Source organism: Gadus morhua, chromosome 6, assembly GCF_902167405.1.
Source record: "Gadus morhua chromosome 6, gadMor3.0, whole genome shotgun sequence".
Classification (NCBI taxonomy): domain Eukaryota; kingdom Metazoa; phylum Chordata; class Actinopteri; order Gadiformes; family Gadidae; genus Gadus; species Gadus morhua.
Genome location: NC_044053.1, coordinates 23,064,481 through 23,090,875, shown reverse-complemented (window position 1 = coordinate 23,090,875; position 26,395 = coordinate 23,064,481). Strand labels below are relative to the sequence as shown.

General features: G+C 44.3%; 1 protein-coding gene across 1 annotated transcript in view; it reads right to left on the bottom strand.

The window, feature by feature from the left end:
- The window catches only part of sgsm1a (small G protein signaling modulator 1a), a 56,414-nt gene extending 32,238 nt beyond the window's left edge, over positions 1-24,176 (bottom strand). Inside the window, exons 1-12 of the mRNA XM_030358196.1 lie at positions 24,059-24,176; positions 23,918-23,961; positions 15,583-15,658; positions 10,003-10,165; positions 9,190-9,342; positions 9,027-9,094; positions 8,357-8,502; positions 5,548-5,685; positions 4,772-4,896; positions 3,615-3,682; positions 1,859-2,022; positions 935-1,070 (exon numbers count right to left, since the gene is read on the bottom strand). Of these exons, the coding sequence (XP_030214056.1) occupies positions 935-1,070; positions 1,859-2,022; positions 3,615-3,682; positions 4,772-4,896; positions 5,548-5,685; positions 8,357-8,502; positions 9,027-9,094; positions 9,190-9,342; positions 10,003-10,165; positions 15,583-15,658; positions 23,918-23,961; positions 24,059-24,077 (1,300 nt within the window). The 5' untranslated portion in view covers positions 24,078-24,176. The remainder of the gene's footprint in view (positions 1-934; positions 1,071-1,858; positions 2,023-3,614; positions 3,683-4,771; positions 4,897-5,547; positions 5,686-8,356; positions 8,503-9,026; positions 9,095-9,189; positions 9,343-10,002; positions 10,166-15,582; positions 15,659-23,917; positions 23,962-24,058) is intronic.
- Between the last annotated feature and the right edge of the window lie 2,219 nt (positions 24,177-26,395).

Here is a 26,395-nt window from a genome sequence, read left to right as displayed (position 1 = left end):
ACGTACACATACATACACATGTACACACACACAAGTAAACGCACACATACACACACACACACACCCACGCACACACATTCTCATTAATGTCCCTCAAATGACTATTAGGCTTTTCAATTAGCGGTTCAACTACAATCTCAAGAAAGATTCCCCAAGCCCCTCAGTGTTCCATCATTGCTTTGGAAAACCAATTTAAACTCAATTAGGATCTGATGGTGGCGTTTAAGAGAAGTATAGCACGAGCTGGCAATGGATTTCACATTGGCAAACAAGTGGGCACGCCGGAATGGATTGGGATTCACTTTTGGAAAATCATCTTATTTAACATAGACAACAACAGGAACATGTGAGAGCATTTTGCAGCTACACCTGTCATTCAGCTGTCCCCAACCATGCGCAAAACTGATGATTGGATTGTAATTCAGTAATATTGAGTGGGTTTGGGTGCACGTGTGTGTGTGCGTGTGTGCGCGTGTGTGTGTGTTTGTGTGTGTGTGTGTGTGTGCGTGTGTGTGTGCGCGTGTGTGTGTGTGTGTGTGTATGTGCGCGTGTGTGTGTGTGTATGTGTGTGTGTGGGGGCGGGGGTTAGTCTTTGATCACATAAATAAAGCTCCCCAGAGGCACAGAGCACAGCTGCCAGAACCGAAGCACGCTGACACAAGCTGACAGGCTGACGGACAGAGCCACGCTTTAACCACATTACAGCCATCTCCTGGGGGCGGGTCCTTCACACGGCCCCAGTACAGCCGGGGCCACAAAGGCCGTTCTCCTCAGTCGGAGGGGCAAGGAGGACCACAGGGCGGAGGGGGAGGGGGCCACAGCCACTGGAACAAACACGGGTGGTACGTGTTACCCTGGGGAGCAGGCCGCCGCCACGGGCCACTGGGGTGCATGCTGCCATGGCAACCAGGGTTGGATTTAAAGGATGCCTCACCAAACTCTGATTGGCTGTTGGGAAACAGGATGCGGAAGACGTAGTCCGTGGCCTCGTCCTCCTCCTTGTCGGACACCGACTCTGATGATCCCGATACGGGAGCGACCCGGTTCCGGAGCTTAGGAAACACCTTCCCCTGGGGGACGAGGAACAGGGATGACGTACCCTTCTGTGCCTACCCTCCTAGGTGACAGTTTAGGATGTTTATAACATGCAGGCACGGCTGGATTATATGCCCATGTTGAGTAGTTTTCCTAGCTATCAACAATTCTAACTTCTTCCCAGATCTCATAATATATAATATAATATATAATCTGATACATAGATATATCCACCATCTCTCAGCTATCAGAATCAGAATTAGAAACCCAAGCCGTTAGTTCTTAAGATAGTAAGCTAGTTCTCCAAGGTACATAATAAAATTCTTCATGTTATAATGAGTTATAACAGTCTAGTCTGCTTGGCTAATGTTAGCTCGTAGCGGGAGCCAGTAGCTGTGTGGGTTGTGTCTGCGATTGTGCTTTCCCTCCGGATACTGAATCCTTGTTCCAGGCTGACAGACACGCCTCCATGCACACCAGACACACTTGTTGCTGAGCCAGAACGCCAACACGAGAGAACTTACTCCTCTGCGTCTCACCAGCCATACACTGTGATCGTATCATCCCATTTGGATTGTTGTTTTTAATCAAACAATGAATCTAAAGGGCATCATTGTTACGCCTTTTTACGAACGAATATGGCATGGATATAGCTATTCCCCAGCCAGTGCAGCACCTTAGAGACACCTCAGTGTCTCTAAGGTCGCCAGGAGCAGCTCATGGGCACTTAGGCAGTTTTGCCGGGAGGTCGCACCAGCTGCGACCTCGACGGCCCCCCATTCATGAGCAGAGAGTGGTTTCCCAGCTCCCATTGTGCGCTGACCTTTCCCCTCTGGGACCAGAGAGGGGGGTCCAGCTGGCCGTGGGGCAGCAGGCCGGTCTCCAGGCAGGAGAGGAACTGCAGCAAGTGGCCTCCTTTAGGGAAGCGCAGCGGGGGTCTCTGGATGCCGTCCTGGCTCACAAGCACCACCGTGCCCCCACTGTCCACTGGAGGAAGAGAGAACAACACCACAGACATGTATTGCTTTTAGGGAGCAAAGTCGCCTGACCTCGCAAGACGCCGCAAGTTGGTCGTAGTGCTGAGTGGAAATTTTACTTTCACCAAATCGTTTTTGAAAGTACGGCCAACATATCATCATCATCAACAAAAATGCAGTTTGTTGTTCTTTTGGAGAAAATATACCGTCTAGTTTGTCTGATACTGTCACGATGGCGGATCAAGACACCGTTCCGCATTAGTGTATTAGCTTATTCCGAAAATGTTCCTTAGGCTTTTGAATGCAATGGTAGCGATTGGAGGTGTAACGATTATTAACGGTTTGGGTCAGACCTTGATTTCTGAGCCAAGTTTCGGGGCACATCTCGTCATACCTCGAGGGGTTGAATCACGGCACCTTTGTGATACTTTCCTAGTACCACAAAGGTACTAGGAAAGGGTTTACCATAACCCTAACCCTAACCCTAACCCAAAATAGTACAAAATAATAATGGGTGCACAATAAAACATTGGTTTCAATCCTTCCAACAGTATGTGTTATAATGACTGATATGAAATGTGTCATACACCGTAGCGCTTTAATATAAGTGTCTGAGAAGCTTAACCCCAACTCTGACTCAGACATCAAAGTAATTTGCTGCTCACACGGAGCTTCACCATCGTCCCTCCGTAGCGTTCCACCACAAGTGTCCTGGGAGCCTGACCCTCCCTCCGTAGCGTTACACTATAGGTGTCCTGGGAGCCTAACCCCCCCTCGGACGGGAACATCCAAATCAACGGCGGCTCAGAATGAGCTCCACCCATCTGCACATCCATGCACACCGTGGCATTACACTATAGCTGTTTGAGGAGCTCAACCATCTCTCGGATGCCATGGCCCGAGAGAGGAGTAGGAGAGTATACCAACAGGTAATTGTACGTCACGGGAATAAGGCCATATTGCAATGGAAAAAATCGGAATGTTTCCTTTTGTTCATCTAAAGCTGTGTTTCCTATTTATTGTATCGTCTATCGCCTACCTTCCTCAGTGTCATCTAAATGGTGAGCTTCGTGCTTGGGTCAGTCACTTAACCATTGCAGACGTGTCGTCTAATTATTAACCTTTGTGCTTGGTTTAAACCGGTCATAAGGGAGAGGGCATCGCCTTATGCATTCTTCTGCTTGATGAGAACACATGCAACTCTGTGTCTGGGGTTAACATTACTGGATTTGATTATTGACATCAGCAATGTGGGGAGGATGTGAAACTGTTTAAATAGCTCTGTCTAACTGTATTCTGGACTCACTCTGCTAGAGAGGAGTCTAATGTATGCATGTATTAAAAAAGGTTCATTGTCTACAACTATTGTGTGCTTTTTGCATTTAAAATCTCTTCTGTCCTAGACACAATATCTCCCGAGGAATTGCAACGACAATATGCATTCAGAGCAGAGTGGAACGTTTGGTGGGAGACCGGCAAAAAATAGCATTTTCACGTCCGGACAGAACTGCGACTGGGGACCGCGGCCGTGTGACGGTTGCAGAACCGTCACACTCTTAAAAGCAAAGTACCGATGCTGTTAATCAAAGGCAGCAGACCCACCCTGTTGATGGCAGTGCAGGTAGACAATCTCCTGCAGCAGAATGGTCATAGCGTAGTCCCAGTACACACTGAAACACACACACAACACCGGGTGAGACTCTCTGCTGTCACCGCTACTAATGAATGTGGGTGCAGGAAGAGCACAAGTAAAACCCAATCAGAAAAGTGCATTTCTTAAAATAGAGAGATGATGTGCTGGAGAAAGCAGCACTAGACACAAAAACAAAACCAAAGACAATATTTTGATAATTGGAGGCACTTGACGGCATCTCAGTCAATAAGCCATCTGGTGACTGGGCAGCAGAGAACCGGCCCCATCAACAGCCTCTTTGACTCCTGGATGAAAGGTTGTTGAGTCACACAGACATATTGCATTTTTCAGTAATAGTCCACGGTTATACAAGCAGCAAGGAACATCAATTGGACGCCGTGCCTTCATTCCATTTTTGCCGAATCATTTGAATTCCAGCCTCATCGTTCTAAATGCGACATTTATATGGATTTATTCAGATTTATGCATAAGCATCCCAGTCTGGTCTTTCTAAATACATATATATATACAGTATATATGTATGCATATGAAATTGAGTTTAATCAGGATTCGGAAAGTCCCTGTTATTGAAAACCCCAGTCTTGCATGCATTCACTGTTTGTTTGCAATCCCTCACAAATCATTTTAAAGTGGCAATTCAGGGTAGGGAATGAAATCATGGTAGACCCCAAAGAAATGGATTAAAGGAAGATATTTCTCAATGTCTAGCCTTGAAATTGCTGAAAGAAGCTTCAGGTGCATTTTCCCTGAAGCAGGTTTATCCTATTAAAGCAGTTTTTACTGAAATCACATCTTCACATTAGAGCTCACATATCCATATAGTATTAAACATATGATACATAATATAAAATATACACATATACAAAATGTAGTTGGCTACACACGTAACAAAATGCAACCCAATTGGTTGACAAAACCAGTCAGACAACACCAGTCAGACAACCGTTTTCTAAGAGGCTGACAAGGCATGATAGCCTGAAACGGTCACACAACGCAAACCAATGCACCCTCTGTCTTCATTGCTTTTCTGTTGTCGTTGTTACGTGACAGTTATGACCCTGTTTGGTAGTCATAGGTACGGGCTGCGTATGGATCCTCGTCTTACCTGTGCTCATAGTCCAGGTCTCCCACAGATCCGTTCATTAGCTGGTTGGGCGTCCACTTCAAGGTCATGACCTCGGCGGTCTGGTGTAGAGAGAGGTACCCTGGAACGGCCTCCATGTCGTCTCTCTAAAACCACGATGGACACGTTGGCTTGGCTTAGAAATCAAACAAAGAACTAATAATGGATGCTTTCACTCTTTTACATAGACCCAGATCAAAGTTGAATAAAACGTGTACATTAATTTGCTTTTCATCCTTTAGTGTTTGATTAACGGCTTGCTTCTGTTTGTTTTGTCTCTTAATGGTTGCATTCAAAACTTTTGTCCAGAACCGTAGATTCTTATTTCACGAAATGGTTTCAGATCAAAACATGACAATGTCCATGTTATTATCCACATGTACAGTAGATATTGCAGCCCTAGAGCATCACTACTTACTGCCTTTCCACATTTTGGGAAACACTGCTAAACCCCTCCTATACGACCAATATTCAGAGACTGAAATGCACACAAAGTCCAAGTGGGGCTTAGTGGAGGTATTTGCTCAGGTAGAGTGGGTGGACTTGTAACCGGAAGTTTTCTAGTGTCGAGGTGTCCCTGAGCAAGACACCTCACTCTTACTGCTCTTGACGAGCTGGCTGTCACCTTCCGTGGTGCAGTGTCAGTCCGTGTGTGAATGTTTGAATGAATGGTCTTAAGTCGCTTTGGATAAAAGCGTTTGCTAAAAGTAAATGTCAATGACTGGTGAAATGCGTGGTTGTGATGCGTGAGGCGTTACCGGCTGGACCAGGACGTTGTTCTTCCCAAACAGCAGGGTGGCTCTGTTGTTCTGGTGCAGGGACTCAACGTAGTCGCGGGCGGATGGCGAGGGGGAGGGCCGCTCGTCCATGCTGCTGCTGGAGTGCCTCTTCTGGAACTAGCAGGGGGCGAACAGACCGTATTGTTATACACTATACATGTAAAGAGAGCAGGGTCGGGATCTTGCCTGTATGCTATATTAATGAAAGTAGGTGTGGGAAAACGCAGAGACCATAGGGGGACTCTCTGCAAACAGCTGTCTAAACACATATCACAGAGAGCCCCCCCGCAATGGGGAGCTTAGAGGGTCATGAGGAGCGCTTTCAACGGTTAAATGAGGAGGATTACTCAGTCTCTGCTGGTTGTGCAACCTCACCTGTGCACACATCTCCTTGTTTGAGAGGGCTCCCGATGTGCACATTCCCCACTTTGACAAACCTCTCCTATTGGACGTTCAACAGGGTTCAGTGCTCACTAGAGAAGAGGCTCCATGGATTCATACATTAAATAATCCTGTATTCTACATGACATTTCCTGATCTCTTTTCTTGGTAGAGTCTAAAGGTGCTTGCACACCGCCGCGCGGCAACCGCCCTTATAACCACCTCACTCCCGGAGGGTTCAGCGCGGCGGTGTGAAGGGCCAGGCGTTTTCAGAAGCGACTGCTGCTGCCGCCGCTGGGTGGCTGCCGCCGAAAGTTTCAACAGGGGGAAAGCTGAGCGGTAGGGTCAAATCTGTGCGCGTTCACGTGGGCGGCAACTGTTTCCCGGTCAACAGCTGCTTTTGTAACCGCCTCCCCTCTGCCGCCCTTCCCTCATTGAAATGAATGGAGGCGGCGAGTTGCCGTGCGGCGGTGTGAAACCGGCTTAAGTGTAGTACTTTCCATGACACAAGGAGCAGCAACAGAATCATTATCCATGCAGTTATTATCCTAGCAGTCATCATCCTGATTGCCATTACCATAGCTGATATTTCCCTAGCACTTTTTATCCTAGCTGTTATCCCAACAGTAATTATCGTACTAATCATTATCATCCTAGTGATCATTATCCTAGCAGTCATTATCCTAACAGTCACTATCCTAGCAATCATCATCCTAACAGTCACTATCCTAGCAATCATTATTCTAGCAGTCATTATCCCAACATTCATTATACTAACAGTCACTATCCTAGCAGTCATTATACTAACAGTCACTATCCTAGCAGTCATTATCCTAGCAGTCATTATCCCAACAGTCATTATCCCAACAGTCATTATCCTAGCAGTCATTATCCTAGCAGTCATTATCCTAGCAGTCATTATTCTAGCAGTCATTATAGCAATCATCATCCTAACAGTCACTATCCTAGCAATCATTATACTAACAGTCACTATCCTAGCAGTCATTATTCTAGAAGTCATTATCCCAACAGTCATTATCCTAGCAGTCATTAGCCTACCAGTCATTATCCCAACAGTCATTATCCTAACAGTCATTATCCTAACAGTCATTAGCCTAACAGTCATTATCCTAGCAGTCATTATCCTAGCAGTCATTAGCCTAACAGTCATTATCCTAGCAGACATTCTCCTAGCAGTCATTAGCCTAACACTAATTATCCTAGAAGAGATTATCCTAGCAATCATTAGCCTCACAGTCATTGTTCTAGGAGCAGGAACATAGTTATTATCCTGGCATTAATTTCTCTATGAGCAGCAACACATTCATTATCCTAGCGATCATTATCATAGCAGTCATTATCCGAAGAGCTACAACACATCATGATCGTAGCAGTCACAGTTATTATCCTAGCAGTCATAATCCTAATCATTATCATTCTAGGAGCAGCGTTACAGTTATTATCTTATCAGTCAATATCCTAAGAGCAGCAACACAGTCATTAATCCAGGGGTAATTTCTCTAGGAGCAGCAACACATCAATATCCTAGCAGTCACAATCCTTATCCTATCAGTCATTATCCTAGTCATTATCAGTCTAGTAGCAGCAACAAAGTTATGCTGCTTTACGTTCATTACATGAAAAATACAGAAACAAACATGAAGAGCGTGAAACATTTTTTACATATCGCACAGCCCTAATCCTAGCTATTACCATCCTAGAGGAAGCAACATTTTAATTAGAGGCTTATATATAGACTCTTACAAAATAACATAATGTTATTATATTATATTTAATATAAATATAAACAGCAACGGTATTTTTTTAACGTCACTCTGATTGCAAGTGTCTCCTTTAGAGGAATTAAAGCGATCCAGTTAAAGGATGCCATGAGCTGAGCGGTTTGCTCCGCTTAGTGCTGCCTCTCAAATGGTTTAACATTAGACATACATTCCACTCATTCAGTGTAATTAAAAAGTGTACTGAGGCGGCGCCTACACCATTCCTCACGACAGCCCCGTTATAAAATGCCATTAGGCAGATAAAAGTACCATTACTCACACACATACACTCATCCACACTCCTCTCTCCTATCCATCAAAGACCCACACTGCTGTTCCTCATCGGGGTGGATGAAGGAGGGGTTCATAATGAAGCAGTATTCAGGTCCTCCCTGAAAGCAACCGTCTACAGCATTGAGAGTGGGGCTTCTGAAGCAACAGGGATATCCCCACCGACACACTCATGCTTGACCCAACTTGATCTGGCTTTTTCAGTCGTTGGCCCCAAACAAATTTATATTCCATTCATCTGTTTTAAAGGGCTCTAAAATAAACTTAAACTTGAAATAAACAATTCTAGCGATCCCAATAAGAGGCTGTGATGTGGTGAGCGTAGGGGCACTCACACACAGAGCGGGCCTCTTGCTGGGGGAGTCCTGTCGGCAGTGGCCTCCGTGGATGCGGTGTCTCTGCACCAGCTCGTCTGCTGACGGGTCCGTCCAGAAGTGGTCGGCCGTCTTCATCTTGGTGTACTCCAGTGCGCACGGCCCCACTGACACAGCACAGACGGAGGCAGTCAGTACAGGGGCTCACCCGGTGGTGTGGCCGGGGCAGGCACACCGAGGCAGGCAGGGCTCGGACTGAGCAGTCAGAGTATAAGGACGTGACTTATCTTTGGATCAACAATAACAATGGCAATTTCAAAAAAGGTCCTTACTGGTCCCATATTGTACCACTTGGTGTGAGTACATTAGCCATTACAAGCCGTAATTACAAGCCTGTGTTTTAGTGACATCACAAGTGGGCGTGTCCACCAAGATGTATTGCGGATAGATGAGCAACGTTTGCTACAGTGCACTGGGTAGACTGGTAGACTGATCTATCCAGCACACAACTAGGTGGACATGCCCACTTTTGATGTCACTAAAACACAAGAAAAGGGCAGATTATTCAAATGACTTGTAAATTAATGGCTAATCACTTTAACACCTGGGGGTAAGATATGGGACCTTTATAACGTCTACCATCAAACCCATGTTTTATGTTTTATGAGTGTAATTCTGCGCAAATAATTACCCAGCAGAGAAGCGAGGATGGGCCCATCCACTGGGTCCATGAGAACAGCCTCTTTCTCGTAGAATTTACTGGAACAAACCGGAGAAATATGTCATCACCGCAGCAGTGCACATCACTGCTTCCCTGCGTCTTCCTCCTCCCTGCCAGGGTGTCTCCATCTTACCTACTGTTCTCCACAAGGTAAACCACGATCTTGTCCAGGACCTTCTCAAACAGGGCGGTGCGGATCCACAGGTTTTTGGAGGAGTGGGGGGTCAGGCTGGGCAGCCGGGTCAACCGTCTCAAGCCGTCCTGGCTCTGCAGGCTCTGGGTTCTCCTGAGGAAGGAGTGAGGACGGGGACAGAGGACATTGAGACAGTGTCTTTATCGGGCCAACTGAAGACCTCTGTGCTTTTTTTTCTTGCTTTTTTTGCAGAATAAAATGAAACGTAAAACTTTGTATCTGAAAATGTCCTTTATATACATGTACATATACATTTTGAAGATATTTTGTTATATAAACCCTCAAACCATGTACCTGACTCACAGCGGTGCTTTATAACACAAAATAAACAATGAAGACAGGGCTGTTTACATTAAACGCTCCAGAGATAAGGTTATGTGCTGAATAACAAGATTTATTTCCGGCCTCTTTGGCCGTGGCTAAACAAGGGACCTTTTCCAGTGTGGCTTTGGTCGTGCTTCTCAGCGACGCACGGTGCATGAGTGTGCGTGGATGCAGCTCATTTGAAACCACCTTTCAGGTGAGGGCGAGGGAAGGGGAACACCCGCTTTGATTTGAGGTGCGTGCACGCTCTGAGGAGCAGCTAGTGGGCCTTTGAAAGGAGCTTTGATCTGCTAGCAGTGATGCCGTTGAACGAGTTGGTATGTGAGTGTGGGGACATGCTCACTCTCTCACTCTCACTCTCTCTCTCTCTCTCTCTCTCTCTCTCTCTCTCTCTCTCTCTCTCTCGCTCTCTCTCTCGCTCTCTCTCACTTGGTCTCCACGAGCTGCTCCAGCTCCTGGGTCTTCCTGCAGAGGTCGTGGGCAGGGGCGAAGCTCTTGCCCACCTTGGTGAAGAGCGCAGCCACCTTGTTGCTGCGCAGGAAGCCAGCCGCGCGTCGCTTCAGCCCGTGCAGGACGCACGCCTCCACCGCCGCTGGGGACACCCGGGCGCAGAGAGACACACGTCAGTGCTAGTCATGAGGATGATTGGGATCGTTTAACAGCGAGAGAAACGGCTCCGCAGACAGGAGGGAACGCCAACGCAACAGAGGAGAAACTTTCAGAACAAAAACAACTACTAAATATCAACTCAAGTGGTCTCTAAGAATTCAAATGTATGGAAATATGGATTATGGAAACGATATAGACGATCAGCAGTTTCTCACAATGTACACAATAATGTCATAATGTACACAAGCCAACTCAACTGAATAAGGTATTCCCTTTAGCATAACAATCTTTCTCTTAGCATAATTTATTCAATTAGCTGTATTACTTACACCATATAAGCAAGGCAGATGTGTGTGTGTGGGTTTGTGTACACACAAAGACACACACACAAACGCACACACACTATGTACACAAACACCTCCTGTACTTTATAGAAAAAGCTGACATCCATCTTGTATCTAAAGCGTACGTGGCAGTGCCTTGAGTCGTGTTGACATTTGAATTCTCTCTCAGTGCTAATCCTGTGGCTCCGTTCACATGGGGTTAGGGGGAGGCCGGGGTTGCCATGGAAACCCCTGTTGATGGAACACTCAAGCCCAGGGCGAGGGGAAGAGGAAGGAGGGGCAGTAATTCAGCATCATCAACATCTCTCTGTCTCTCTGTCTCTCTCTCTCTCTCTCTCTCTCTCTCTCTCTCTCTCTCTCTCTCTCTCTCTCTCTCTCTCTCTCTCTCTCTCTCTCTCTCTCTCTCTCTCTCTCTCTCTCTCTCTCTCTCTACCTTCCCACTCTCTCAAAAACAAAGCTATACATCTATATTCGTATCTATCTTTGTCTCTCTCTCGCTTTCTCTTTCATAATCCCAAATAGCAGACAATCTCCATCCTCCAGGTCCTCTAGTGCCTCTAGTGTCTCTCTGTGTCTCTCTCTCTCTCTTTATTTTTTTATTTCTCCTGTTGCTCTCAGGTCACTGAGCTATTGACCCTCTCGACTTATTGACAGACACGCATCCTTCAATCAGCATTCAGGCTCAACATCCATGGACTACACTATTCGCTTAGAAACTGTAGTACCGCACTGTTCCCCCTCCTCTCCGTCATTCCTTCCTGCAGGCTAGTCCCTTATCTCACATGGCACTCTGCTGTGTTTTGGCTTTGCCATAAATGAACTAGCAGCTAAATGTCACAACAAAGGGCACAATAAGGGACCACCCCCTGGATCTCCTCTATGTAGGTATTGACTACACCGGCTGAGAGGGAAACGGAGAGTTCATTTGATGGACACTGTGAAAATCATTTAGAAATACTGCCAAGTCAGTGCAGTATCGGTGACACACTCCAGGCAGAAACCAAACTCCTCAGTCATAGTTTGTCATGTCAAGTTGAGTTGATCTTACCCGTGAAACACATTCAGAACGTGAAGTTGGCAATAGTGATGTGCAATAACAATAAAATAATACCATGAATCAGGCCTTTTGAGTCTTAATGAACACACTGACAGCCGAAATAAAGGTATTTGTATTAAAATGTATTAGGAAGTTGGTAGCTCACAAGTCTTTGTCATCGGAGAAAGGGTTTAGTCAGCCTGTCTGGAATGTAAAACATGGGAACCTCTGAGGAAAATGTGCCCCCTGTCAAAATCATAAGACCCTTAAATATAGCCTAGCTTCACTCAAACACCTCTAAATCATTCACAAAACGAATTATGAATATTTGATTAAAATACATCTTTCCATCCTTGTAATATCCCCCACATGACGGACATAATGGCCAGCTGTTAGAGCAGGGGCACCAGAGAGACCTCCATGAGCCTCAACATGTCCTGGACTTAGCAGCCATGATGGTGTGTGGACCCTAATTACTCTGCAGTTCGCTCCTTGACCCAAGCAATCGGCTACCCACTCCAATCCTCCACAGAGTGCCCTAATAACATGCATGGACAGAACAGGAAGGGAGCCCGGCGAAGCAACAAGAGCCAATCACCCTGGGGAGCTTAAGCTCGCTCCAACCCCCAGAGAGACTGGGTGGGAGGAGGGTCTTTCTGTACGGCTGTACTTTGCTCTGTGGTTGGAATGATTCAAGAAACAAACAGAACTGGCCTTCATCACAGAGGTCTAACTGTAGGGGGCGGAAACAGATGTAGCTCGTTAAGCTAACGATGGAGGCATGCTTTGTACTAATTAAGGTCATGAGCTACACCTGTGTTGTCCCCTGCTAGTACAACCGTGATGTCAAATACAATACAATAAAACATTACTTATGGTTATTGTCAAACTGGGATCTTAGATGTCTTCTAAGTATTGTTTTTAATTACAATATGATGAGTGGGAGACACACAGGGAAGTGAAGGAATACGAAATGCCATGGTTCCACACTTCGACCCTTTAACACCTGTCGCATCCCGTCCCATTCGCTGCCTTAAAGGTGACACATTATACCACCAGGTGTGAGTTTGATTAGCCGTTACAAGCCGTTTTTAAAATCTGCCTCTGACATCACAAGTTGGTGTGTCCAACTAGATGTGTGCTGGATAGATCAGTCTACCAGCCTACCCAGTCCCAGTGGACTGTAACAAACATTGCTCATCTTATGCTGCTATCCATTTGGATTTACGAAGTGGTAAAGTCGCAAATCTCCCAGCTTTCTTGCGGCATTTCACTGAGGCACGCCCCCTTTTGGTCGTAGTATCTCGTCGCTTTCAAAGTAGAGCGAGCAGTGCTGTACAACTCGCAAAGAAGATGGCTGTGCCCATAGTTAATGGAGGATGAGATGTATTTTCTTTCTATTTGTACCACGTTGGTGGTTTTAATGTTGTTTTTAAAACCTCTTACACACTTGATTTCATTGCTGCTTTAATCCGGTCACCAATATATGCATCGAACGGTCTTGCTTTGCGTGCAATTCAATGTAAAGTTTTGTTTTGAAGCTGGTTTGCTAAAGAGGCTATGTTGCTAATGATGACTAGCCTGCTACTACTCCCCCTCGTGGCTCGACAGAAACACAAATGGCAAGCTGGAAGGCTGGAGCAAGCGAAATACGTTACGTTCTCGCTGAGGCTGGTCGTTCGTACCAGCGTACCATCCAAATGGATAGCAGCATAACCGTCATACATCTAGGTGGACACGCCCACTTGTTGTCTTGGTATAATATGTCACCTATTAGTGCAAAACATACCGTCGCCACGGCGCTTCACATGAGACGCGTCAAGTGCCACCCCTAGCACCAATAGGCGAGAAAGCGCTATTTCAGGGGTGGCGACGCTGTGCAATAGGACAACGCCGTGAAGGGCCGTGGGGCGCCATGGGGCGCCGCGTCGAGCGCTGGCGTGCGCCTAGCCGGTTGTACATATAAAATAACAGGGGCGGCTGTTTTGACGCACGCCGTTCGCGGGTGTTGTATTTTGGGCTTAAGCTGGAGGTGAGAAGAGGGTGTTAAACATTGTGAGGAAGGAGAGGGGTCGGCCCCAAAGCACTCAGGGTTCGACTATGACTCAACCCAGAAAGGACTCGTTGTACTGCTGAAACAGGCTCTGTGCTCCCGGCTCCCTGACTGCTGCTACCACAAGTAGCACTTTCTCAGCAGCACTGACACGCATCGCAGCTCCCCAGCAGTGAGTGCTGAGCATCACGCGTCTGCTGTTTGCCCGCCTGCAGACAGTCAGCAGAGCCTAAGGGAATAGGCCTTCACACCCGCATGTTGTGCTGCCATTATTTGTAGGAATCATGGTTAGATATATTATCTGGAAAAAGATACGGTGGCCTGTGATCACTGAGACATGATGTGTAAACTATAATGTAGAAATGATTACTTTGAGCACTCTATTGCTCTTTGGAGTACAAAAGTTCATATTCCTCACACAGCCACCATTAGCACCAGCTGCCTAGATAATAGCTTGGAGTGAGTATGAATATGTTTTACTGCAAAACAGGGATATCTTGGTACTAGCAGGCAGTTGGTTTTTTAATCTTTTTTAAAAAAAAATTAAACCAGCAGAAAAATGAGTTTTATTATGTAGGCATTGCACAGTGCTCAATGTAGAAGTTTATTTCTAGTATTATTCATACATGACTAGTATACCTTATTTGATTTGTTTGTGCCCTTCAAACACTAATGTTACTAATCATTTTATCTAGAACCAAGAGATTTATCACTGAAGCTTCATCCAGATATTAAAGTGTTTTCTAACATTAATTCCAGATAATTCTTATGACGTTTTATTATTTTATATTGTACAATTCTCTCTCTGTGTGTGGAACATAGCTTTACCTTTCTTGGAGAGATGGAAGTCCTCCTTTTTAATAATTTATAAGAAAATAGCATTTCAAAATATATCATTAACAAAAAAAGAAAAAATCCACAGAAAATAAGTTGGACATCAAAGAACATTTTGAGGGTCGCTCAAGGGACAAGAACTCACAGGAGGCATTAAAATGCTTATGAGAGACCTTGTGTATATTATTAGTCATAAATCAGAGAGGAGTTTACACACACACACACACACACACACACACACACACACACACACACACACACACACACACACACACACACACACACACACACACACAAACAAACTTGACGGGGGCTTGTGGCTCAGAGAGGAGCACGCACACACGCACCTAACAGGGCTCCTGTGCTGTGCATGGCGATGCTGGCAGTCCGACTTTTTACACACAAGCCTTCTGTGTTCCAATTTGTTCCATGCAGAGAAAACATTTGTTCCAAGAGCCCCCTTCGCGCACAAATGTGATTATTGTGCGGCTATAAAAACAGTTAGACAAGGATTATGTGCCCACCCATATAAGCTGTTATTAGCCATTCAAGGGAGTATGCAGAACGCTATTATTGCCGCCAAAATATCCCATTCCTTCATTTTAGTGGGTTCAAAGAATGGGATTGTTGTCATTCCATTTGGAATGATCATAAATAATGAAGCCATCATGTAGCCTCTGACACTGCATTACCACATTTCTTTGGTCCCTCCCACATTTCTTCCACCCACGCGAGTCGAACGTTTGCACGTGCACACCTACACCTACACCTACACACACACACACACACACACACACACACACACACACACACACACACACACACACACACAGACACACACACACACATAAACACTCCCTCCCACACACAAATACACACACACACACGCACACACACACAATGCATTAACACATTGCATGGAAAGACCTTTTTTCATCACCATCCACTGTTTAAGGCACAATACAAATCTTTTTCTTGCAGTTTTCTTCCAGTTATGAGGACATAGATCATAAAACATGGGCAGCAGGCGAAATGAGCCGTAGTGCCAGGTTCATCTCCAGGGACAATATTTCACTTTGAGTACAATCGTCTGTGAATAAGCAAAAATAAGTGCTTTCATGATAGCGACTTACCACAGAACGAAACAATATGGCTGCTGTCTTCATGGACAAACTTTCGCGTGACAGCCTCCTCCATAATCTGCTTCACCTGTGGACAAGGGACATTCAGCATGACTCAGCCCACAATGTACCATCATTTGCATCCATTTGCCTGGATATTGGCCATTCATGGGTCAGTTGTGTGGCTTCAGTACTTATCTTTTAGAGTATGTGCTTTTATTTTGTCAAACCAAATAAACTTCTATCCAAATTGAACAATGTTGATGGGCGCGTGCACAGTGCTGATGTACGTGTGCTAGTGCTGATGTGAAGAGAGGTTTTGGTGTGATAACATATTTCGGTAGGGCGCTGGTGCATTTAGACCGAAATGGTCTCATACAATGGTCTTACAATATAACAGAGCTAGACAGCATGAAAGCGCCCCTTGTGGGCCAACCAATCTTTTGGGCACTATTGCTGAATAAATATATGCAGTTTTCAGTCTGCTATTTGTAGCCGTGCCATCGTCTGGGCTTCGTAACACTGTTGTGTCTGTTCTGCGCAATCAAAAAAGACTCTAAAGCCATTCATGTGCTAAGGCCACCTATATCATCATGAGGTTTTTCTTCTTCTTGCAGAACACGATTTTGCCGTAAGTATTTTTCCACAATATTTCTCAAATGACAATAATGACAATGCAACAATTGAGGGGAGTGCAGTAGGAGGTACCGGCACCCAAATCCTAAAACGTATATATATATATATATATATATATATATATATATGTATATAAATCCTAAAACGTATATATATATGTATATATATATATATATATACATATATATATATATATATATATATATATATATATATATATATATATATATACGTTTTAGGATTTGGGTGCCGGCCATTTGAGGGTTGGGGTAGCTAGCTGGTGCTTGTATTCCGGCGGCAGTGCCAAGACTGAATACATGGAGGGGACACGTGATCCAATATCCCCTAGCTATTGCAGTGCTCAATGATAAGTCATTAACATTATAAAGCAAACGTTGGGAACATTGGATATTTTTTGCTTGTGACTTTATGCTACTAAACAATTAACCGAATAAAAGAAAGTCAATCGACGGGGATGAATCAGATGATGGTTAGTTGCAAACAAATGAATATCTTAATTACATGGACAGAAAGGGAATACCAGTAGGGAACAGGGTCGGTGTTAAGTAGGGCACAGAAACCGTCTGAGACTTTAGTCGTGAGTAAGAAGCGAGTGTGAGGTGAGATGAGTCATCAGCTCTCAACCTGGAGATCTCCACTGGGAGATAGGAGTCAGGCACAGGCTAGAGGAGAAGGGGGGTGGCAAGGGACTCAGGGAGTGTGTGGGAGGTTCGAGGTGAGAGAATTGGTGGAGAGGAGGTTTGAGGCTTCCTTCTTCAGAGATCTGCTCTCTCTCTCTCTCTCTCTCTCTCTCTCTCTCTCTCTCTCTCTCTCTCTCTCTCTCTCTCTCTCTCTCTCTCTCTCTCTCTCTCTCTCTCTCTCTCTCTCTCTCTCTCTCTCTCTCTCTCTCTCTCGCTCTCTCGCTCTCTCTCTCCTCTCAGAGGGAACATTGATTGGGTTTCATGACGAGATTGTAACATCAAAGTAAAAGAAAAAAGGAACATAGAAAAAAACAAGAGCGACATCATCAGAGCTGTGGAAGGGTTGGAGAAGGAAAGGATTGTTAGAAGCACTTGGCTTCAGCAACAGGGAATACCTCTATTCTTTTTCTTCTCCTGGTTATGGCCAAGCACGAGGATCAATACTAGTGCGGCTATGGATACATCTATGCCTGTGTGTTTGTGTGTGTGTTTGTGTGTGTGTCCATGTGTGTTTGTGCGAGGACATGTCCTTGGGTGTGAATCAGAGTGTACGTGTGCATGTGTGTATGCAAGTGTGTGTGTGTGTGTGTGTGTGTGTGTGTGTGTGTGTGTGTGTGTGTGTGTGTGTGTGTGTGTGTGTGTGTGTGTGTGTGTGTGTGTCTGTTTGTGTCTGTATCTGTGTGTGTGTGTGTGTGTGTGTGTGAGCGTTAGCTACTCTGCGATCTACATTGTGAACATCCACCTCCGGACACAAGCACACAGATAACTGTAATTTCCTGCTGTAATGAGTCTGTCCACAGCGGAGATATTACTCTTCTGAGAGAGGTTTTCGGGTCGCCTGAATACACCAATACACGGAAAATACACATATGATGTACTCTCTATCTCTGTATAGAAAGATCCCCTTAAAGCAGGGGTCAGGACCCTAGGATGCTCTACTAACAAGGCTGAAAATAGATTGGATTATCAACATTAAATAAAATTGTATACAAAATACTTGAACTAATGTCTTTCGTGGATACAAAGCTACATTTAATATTGGAGAAAGTCCTATATTGGGGTAATTAAGATACAATTTAACAGCATCTAATCATCATGATACCATACTCTACAATCCGACTTATGAATGAAATGCCAGAAAAGTGAAAAGGAAAAAGCATAATTATTTCGAGCATAAATGTTTGTGTCAATTTGAAATGCATGAACACCTTCCTCAAAAGGTGTAATGATAATCCTGTAAACTGTTGTTCGGCTCTTCCAAGAACAATTGAGAGAAATTAATTTTTCCATTGTTTTTTGCAAACTGAAAATATTCCCTACTCCGTCCCTAAAGTCTCAAAGGAATATGTGATTCTTAATGCGTTTCCTGTCCACTAATCTCCTCATTATTTAGTGGCACACGCACCAAACAAATCACTCGGCGAGAGGAACACATGGATGCACCCGCGGTTATTGCACTGTTCTCATTTTCCCTGTCAAAGTGGATTCACTGAAACAATCTCTCCAGGCAAATGTGTTTATTTGTTATTTAAATGGACCAGACCCCTGCGGTGCCTGAGTCATGTTCACGTCTGGCCGTACTCCCTCTCACGGGGGGAGGAGTGCTGCTTTCTTCTCTCTCCATGAACAAACTGCCCTGTGCTTCCCCTGGAGATAAAGGATCACTCCTGGCTTTGACTTTATCCAGCGCCACAGTGCTCACGAGTCAACAGCGTGAAAAGTGTAGGCCACTGTGCTCCGCTGAATAATAATAATACTTATGATAACAAGTACACAAACACACACTTCAATATAAATTGCACTCCGAGAGGGATGGACGGAGTAAAGGTCCACACACACACGCACGCACAAATACACACAGGCGCGTGCCCGCGCACGCTCACACACATTTATTTTCAGTGAAATAGCGTGTGTATTCATCTAAAAAAGGTTGGAGATGAAACCACTGAGCTCTGACTGAGTTACCAATGATGACTCACTATGTCTGCTTGTCCTATCAGCTTGGTAGGTGATGAGCGCTTTACTCTGAGCGGTTACGGACGGCGGGCTCCAACACGACGTGTGTGAGAGGTAGAGCAGCGGCCTGTCAGATGCTTCATCAACACAATGGACACAATGGCAGGCCAATTTCCTGCTGCTCATCAGCACACTCATAAAGGGAAGCTACGCACACACACACACACACACAAACATACACACAAACACGCACACACACACGCATATGCACACACTAATAGACACTTATAGAATCACCAAACACACATACTCCACATCCGAGAAACGCACGCCCTAGACAAACACACACGCACACACACTGACACACTCACACAAATTCATGCATGCACACATGTATGCATTGCACACACTTATATTAACACCCCTGATAGATTCACCAAACACATATTCCACACCCCTGAGACACGCACGCTCCTAGACGAACACTCACACAAACACACAGATCTGCATCCACAGAACCAGAGGCTCCACATGGAGCGATGCAGAGCTGAGAGACACTGATACAGCCGCGGAGGAGGCACCTGTGCTGCTGTGTTTCCCCCAGCAGTCTATACTAAAAATCCAGTAAATCAACATACAAGTTAAGTCTCATCACCAACCCAGGTTTCCATAGCGACTGCACAGGGGTCACATGTTTGTATCTCTTCCACGTAAGAAGGTACGTCAACGACAGTCATTCATTCATCACCAGAATATAACCAGAGGACTTGTTTACACAATGATAACAGCTAGGTAGCAGAAAGGTACAAGGAAACGTAGCATTATACTGAAGATACGGATAACCACGACCCTTATATACACACATTGTAGAGGTGTAGCTATAAAATACACTATCTGTTTGAGACTGTTTAGATGGGTATAATCCAATTCAGAGAGAGATGTAGGTTTAGATATCGAAAGATACAATAGACATAGGTGGATAACTGTATCCACATACATAGTTTGTGTTGGTAGGTAGGTAGTACATAGATATACTATATATATATATATATAATAGATAATGTATATATGGTGAAGTTAATCAGTACATCCCCCTGATACAAAGTGGCGTTCATCTCTCTGGCAAGGTGCTGAAAGGATTCTATAGAGCAGCTGTTCTCTTCACAGTGACAACACAGCAAAGCATTTTTGTCCTGAGCTCCACCTAAACCCTGCCTGTCGACGAAGGGGCTGATAGAAGATCTTCTTAATGTTCCATATTCCAATTAGAGAGGATGACAGAAGGAGAGTGAGACCAAGAGAGGGAGTGGTGGAGATAGGAAGAGAGAGAGAGACAGACAGGGACAGAGAGTGAAAGAGACAGTGAAAGAGTAAGAAAGAGAAGGAGAGACAAAGAGAGAGAGAGAGAGAGAGAGAGAGAGAGAGAGAGAGAGAGAGAGAGAGAGAGAGAGAGAGAGAGAGAGAGAGAGAGAGACAGAAAGACAACAGACTGACAGAAAGAGAGGGAGAGACAGTGAGCGGGATGAGACAGAAGGAGAGAGGATGAGAGACAAAGAGAGAGACAAACAGAGAGACAGAGAGGGAGAGACAGACAGAGGGTGAGAGACGCAAATACAAACACACACACACACACACACACACACACACAGTGGTACAGAGAGAGATATAAAGAGAAACGCATACAGACAGAGTCCTGAGAGATTCTGATATCATTCATCAACCCATATGGCTGCCAAATTAATCATCTTCTCAGCTGATAAATGCGAGAGGAGCACAGGGGGCTGGGCGATATGACATTATAAAATATCACAATATTATTATCCAGATAATCATTGGGAATTTTACATAATATCGATAAATATCACACTATGCTAATGAACTCAAAATACCTGACTCTAATTTAGGGTCATTATACTTAAGTATATGGAAATGTAAAGTATGGCATAATCCCAGCATCAGTTATACTAATCTTTCAAGCGCATCCGGCTCAGAATGGTGAAACTCCAGCTGCGCCCAACAGTCATAAAAACATATTAGTTAACTTAAAACTCTCTCCAAGGCTCAATTCACATCAAGAAGATGAATGAACTGATAAAGATTTCAGAAACACTAATCACAGTAAATCAGAAAAGAGCGAATAAGCCATTTATCATCTAGCAGCCAAGCTAGAACCAAGCTAGCACCAAAATAGCAAAAAGCTAATACTAAGCTAGCACCCAGATAGATCACGCTAACACTAATCTAACACCAAGATATTGGGGCCATGGACACAGCACCACAACAAGCAGTGCTAGCCCCAAGCTAGTAGGAACATGAACTCAACACCAACAACAAGCTACTGGAAACATGGACACGACACCACCTCTAGCAGCGCTAGCACCAGTGTAGTTGGACAATGAACAGAGCAGCACAACTAGAATCAAGCTTATAAGAGACGACACTTCAGGAAAGACCCCCCTGACACAGAGGTGTATCAACGTGGACTTCATCCATAGAAGATTGACGATGGAATCCCCTGGCTGGGACCTGAGATACATGAACACCTCAAGATGTATTACACACCAACAAACTGCTCACTGCACCACTGCATCGGTGGCTGCACAACGTGGTGTAAACATGACACGGTTCCATCTAGAGAGGAGGAATCTGTGACAGGCTCAATCGATATCTCTGATCAACAACAATAACAACAACCACAACAACAACTGGTTCAGTTCACTGTTTTAGTTCAGTGAAGGTACTCCATATTAAAATACCTGCCTTTCTCATCCACATAAGAACCAACTCACAAATGAAAATAAAGACTGCAGAAGAAACGTGAATATCCGCCTTGTCTGTATGCTGAACTGGTAACCGTGGTGATCAGTGAGCCTGGCCTTATGTCTAGCTAGCGACCACTCTCTGAGCTCTGCCTGTTTGTTTCTCTTTGAGCAAACACAGGTGTGTGTATGTGTGTCTGAGTGACTGTATGTATATGGAAAGAGAAGCATGGGTCAAATTTGCCAGTAAAGAAAGTGAACCATATATAAACCCAGGTTGGTAAAGAGAGAGAGAGAGAGAGAGAGAGAGAGAGAGAGAGAGAGAGAGAGAGAGAGAGAGAGAGAGAGAGAGAGAGAGAGAGAGAGAGAGAGAGAGAGAGAGAGAGAGAGAGAGAGAGAGAGAGAGAGAGAGAGAGAGAGAGAGAGAGAGAGAGACAGAGACAGAGAGACAGAGAGACAGAGAGACAGAGAGACAGAGATAGAGACAGAGTGGCCAGACAGATAGAGAGAGAGGGTGAGAGACAAAGAGGGAGAGAAACACAGACAGACAGTGGGAGAGGTAGAGACAGAGAGTGTGAGAGAGGAAGAGACAGGGAGAAAAACACACTCAGCTTCAAGAAGCAAGGGTGCAGCAATACTATATTTTTCGAAAGCCTTATCTATGTGTGCCTTGGAGGCCTTTTATTCTGAGGATAATGGACTTCTCTGCCTTAGTTGTTGTATTATTTTCTGGCATTGAGAGGGACACAGCCAGCTGGTAAAAAAGCTGTGGGCTAAACAACGCCATGTGGAGCGAAGCACACAAAATAACGAGGAACTAAAACAATTATGAAATATTCTATTTACCCAAGAAAGATTAATTATTAATTTCAACAAAGAAAATGTCTGTGAACATTATGACCAACCAAATGATATATAGCACAGGGACAACAATGACATAAACATTGAAATTCTAACTTTTTAAATTACAACTTTACATGGAACCTGTTTATTGAGAGGCCTATTAGTCCATTTATCTGGATAAACCCTGATATCCAGGTAGCGAGCAGGCTGTGCTCTGGCCTCTACGCGCATCAAGACCCTTTCGTACAAAACGGGTCTTCAGTTGAAGAGCTATTACACTGTTATACAAATGGACAAAACGACCGCAGAATACAAGATGGGTTTGTGCTCGGTAGGCTGGGTACATTTCAGCCTGGGCCTTAGCAACGCCGTTTTAATCACGGTGTCTGGTCGGGACCGATAAGACAGCAGCAGGCAGTGACAATCTGGTCTGATCTGCAGTCACTGACAGAATAATCCAGATGTGATTGTTAAACTTGTCTGTGCGATGACAACTACACAATATCTCTTAGCATGGAGAACCCTTTAGGATACAGTGAATGGCAGCCCGGTCTGAAGGGGCTAAACGTGAAGACAGTTGGCCCTCCGTGTTGAATACAAGAGAAGAAGAAGATTCCGTTTTTTATGAGGAACAAATAGGATTATGATAGGAATCTGCTGGTATATTCCTAGACAGATCGATGTGAGCTTGTATCACATAGATCTACATGACATTTATTGAGATAAACGTGTTGAATGTGTTGATGTGTCATGTCATCTTTTTGATGGTTTTCAAACGCTTTTCAACACATGATGGACAACAAAGTTGTCATGTATTGTATTACATTGTCTTTAATTAAACGGAATCTACCTAGCTAAGACGGACCCATTGTAAGAATAACACAATCCCTACTCAACAGATATTAAACATAAAGCGATGGTCCCAGCGTCGTGGAGCCTTGTTCAAAGGCAACACACCTAAAAAAGTAGGCAATTTTGTTCGGAAGAACCAAATTGTTGTAGTAATTCTAATGTAAAAAAAAAAAAAAAGTACAGCTATTAAACACAACACGGCAGGACTTGAGGGATTTGTGTCAAACATCGACCACGCCGTCAGTTTGTTCTTCCAGCAGATGTGTATTCTTCCCAGTGGCAGGTGGACGGGGCTGTGGTCCACATTACATTAGTTTAGCCTGCACGAAAAATCACCCAACTACAACACACTCGGAATATATTGAGTAGTGTGTCTAATATAAGGGTCGTAGCTTAAAATAATAAAATCTTTAAAAGCAGTGGATAAGGTAGGCTATATCAACTTATGGTAATGAGCACGTGAACAGCCTACTAGGGGAACTGGGAATGCCGCCGTATAGAAGCGTTGACATGCACTGGGAACTCTGGAAATGGGTGCGGGTGTCCGTGGCACAGGTTTGATTTTCCAAGTCACTAATTTTGTACGATGAAAACACCCACCTCCTTCTTGACGGTGCGCACCAGTCTCTGACGTGTTTCGCATTCTACAATATAACAGAGAAACGTGACACGGGCAACCTGTTAACAACATATTTTAAAAGTGTAATAGGTGTCTGGTGTGTATTATGTGCTTTCCCTCACCTGCCATCGCTGTTACCATGGAGTCTACTTTCACCAGAAGGTCCAACTGGTCGCATCTGCTGCTGGCTCGTGGAACGCCACAAGGTGCATCAGCGATCCCCCCTTTAAGACACGCCCCTTAGAGCGACAGTTCTCCTACACACGCCCCAAAAAGAACGATTACTTCTACACACGCCCCTTAAAGCGACAGTACTCCTACACACGCCCCCTAAAATAACGGCGTTACGTCTCTTGGACAAAAAATCTGAAACTCAAAACGCTTTCTTCCTAACGGACAATAATAATGGAGCAAGTACAACTAAACTTCAGCATTCACCGAATAATAAAAAAACAACTGTATATTTATGAGTGAACACAAGCAATTTATTGATATAGTCTTCCGTCTATAATTCAATGAGTGCTTTCAACTCCTGATTGCACCACATCTGACCTTGACTCATTTTAATCTTTAAGAGTTCACGTTTCACCTACCTTGCAGAATGTATTTATTGCCAGTTTAATGCAAGTGTACATTCTATCTACTATGCATTGCTTTTTGGCTTGTTTAAAATAGTTGGTTCGGATCACGTTCACACCTGAAGCGAACCGAACCAAAGTTCACCTAAACTGACCGAGAGCCCTCATTTTCAAGCGGACCAGAGCTCTTTGGTTTTCAAAACACAGCGTGTGAATGATCGTTGAGGCCACCCTGAACAAAACTCTACTATTGGCGGAAACGCTGCAGGGTATTAATTAATGAATTGAAGAGCTTAGGTTCAAAAGCACCTTTAGAGAAACAGCGAAAGGACACAGAGACCAAGAGGGTAAACTGATGACAAGGTGTGTGGGTGAATTTGTGGAGCTCCATCTGGACAGCGGTTGAGGTTGATGGCTGCATCCGAGAGAGGGTTAAGCTTCCTCAGACTTATATATAATGCTGCTGTGTGTGGCACATTTGATACAAAACATCAATACAACTCAAAACAATAGTCAAAGTTAAAGTCAAAGTCAAAGTGTGTTTATTGTTGCATGTACCAAATTGCTTCAGCACAGCAAAATTCTTACGACTTGGCAAGCATCATTCATCTACGCAGTAGACGTCATACATATAACAAAAAAATAACATAAAACTCTATAACACTATGACAATAAACCATATAAAATGTAACATTAACATACAACAATTAGAGTACAGTAGAAGGGCTAGCAGCCGTTTAAGTGTGAATAGAGAATAAGTTAAAAAGAAATGCTAAGGATAAGTTAAAAGTTTTTAAAATTGTGCAAATATATCTATGAAGTGAATTGTATGAGTGGGGGAGCAGGGAGTAGGTGGAGGTGGCAACTGTTCAGAGGTTCAGTGTTTCTGATTCAGAAGCCTTACAGCCAGGGGGAAAAAGCTATTTGTGAGTCTGGTAGTCCGTGTTCGGATGCTCCGGTAGCGTCTACCAGACGGCAGCAATATGCAAGATTAAACCCCCCAAAATCAGCGATGTAGGGTGACGTCACTTCTGTTTGTATTTGAAGCAAGGTCTCAAACAAACAGAGCCAGCTCGCCCCTCCCTTCCGTGTTTCGTGCATTCAGTGAAAACTATAATGGATGCACCGCAAAACACAACAACACCCACCCCTTGTCGGTGATTGGTTGGAATACTATTTATTTTGGTTTTGAGTGGTTGGTAGTACCATTTGCTTTTGTGTTACGTACGATCTCGGAGCGTGGGCTGCCTACAGAGACAGGTTTTTTTTCGGCCTGCTTATGGGGTGGAAAGTTAGCGGATCGTGAGGAAAGATCAGATGAATGTGATCATTTATGTTTAGGCCTAGAATCGCTGATACAACCTTAAAGTAGGTCAACAAATCAAATAACAGCGTTCCATTCACTCCAACTGACCACGGCAACTGTGTGACACTAACTAGCGTAGCATGACTGTCTGGGTGTCGTGAGTGAGTTGGGTTTTGGGATTGTCACTTGTATGATAATTGTTAACAAAGAGAGATGTAGGGACTGGCCAGAATTTTATTGGTAAAAAAATGATCAGCACTGACCGTAGTTATGCATTGGCAGGTCATTTTAAGCTACAAGCTAGTTATAATGTTACACATTGCTACCTTAACCTTCAAGTTAAAGATGCTGAAAATCCAATAAACAACATCACTCATTAAAGTGCCTATACTCAACATGTACTATGCTTAAAAAATGATCCAACAAATTTTCTATGGGTTGTAACTCATTCTCATGCATGTATTGTATCTCATAGTATTCAAATCCAATCTGAACCAGGTGGTCCACTTATACTTTAAAGTAACAGTAGGCCTACATTCTGCTCCCTTTCTTCCTACGTTTCTCCACCAATGAGA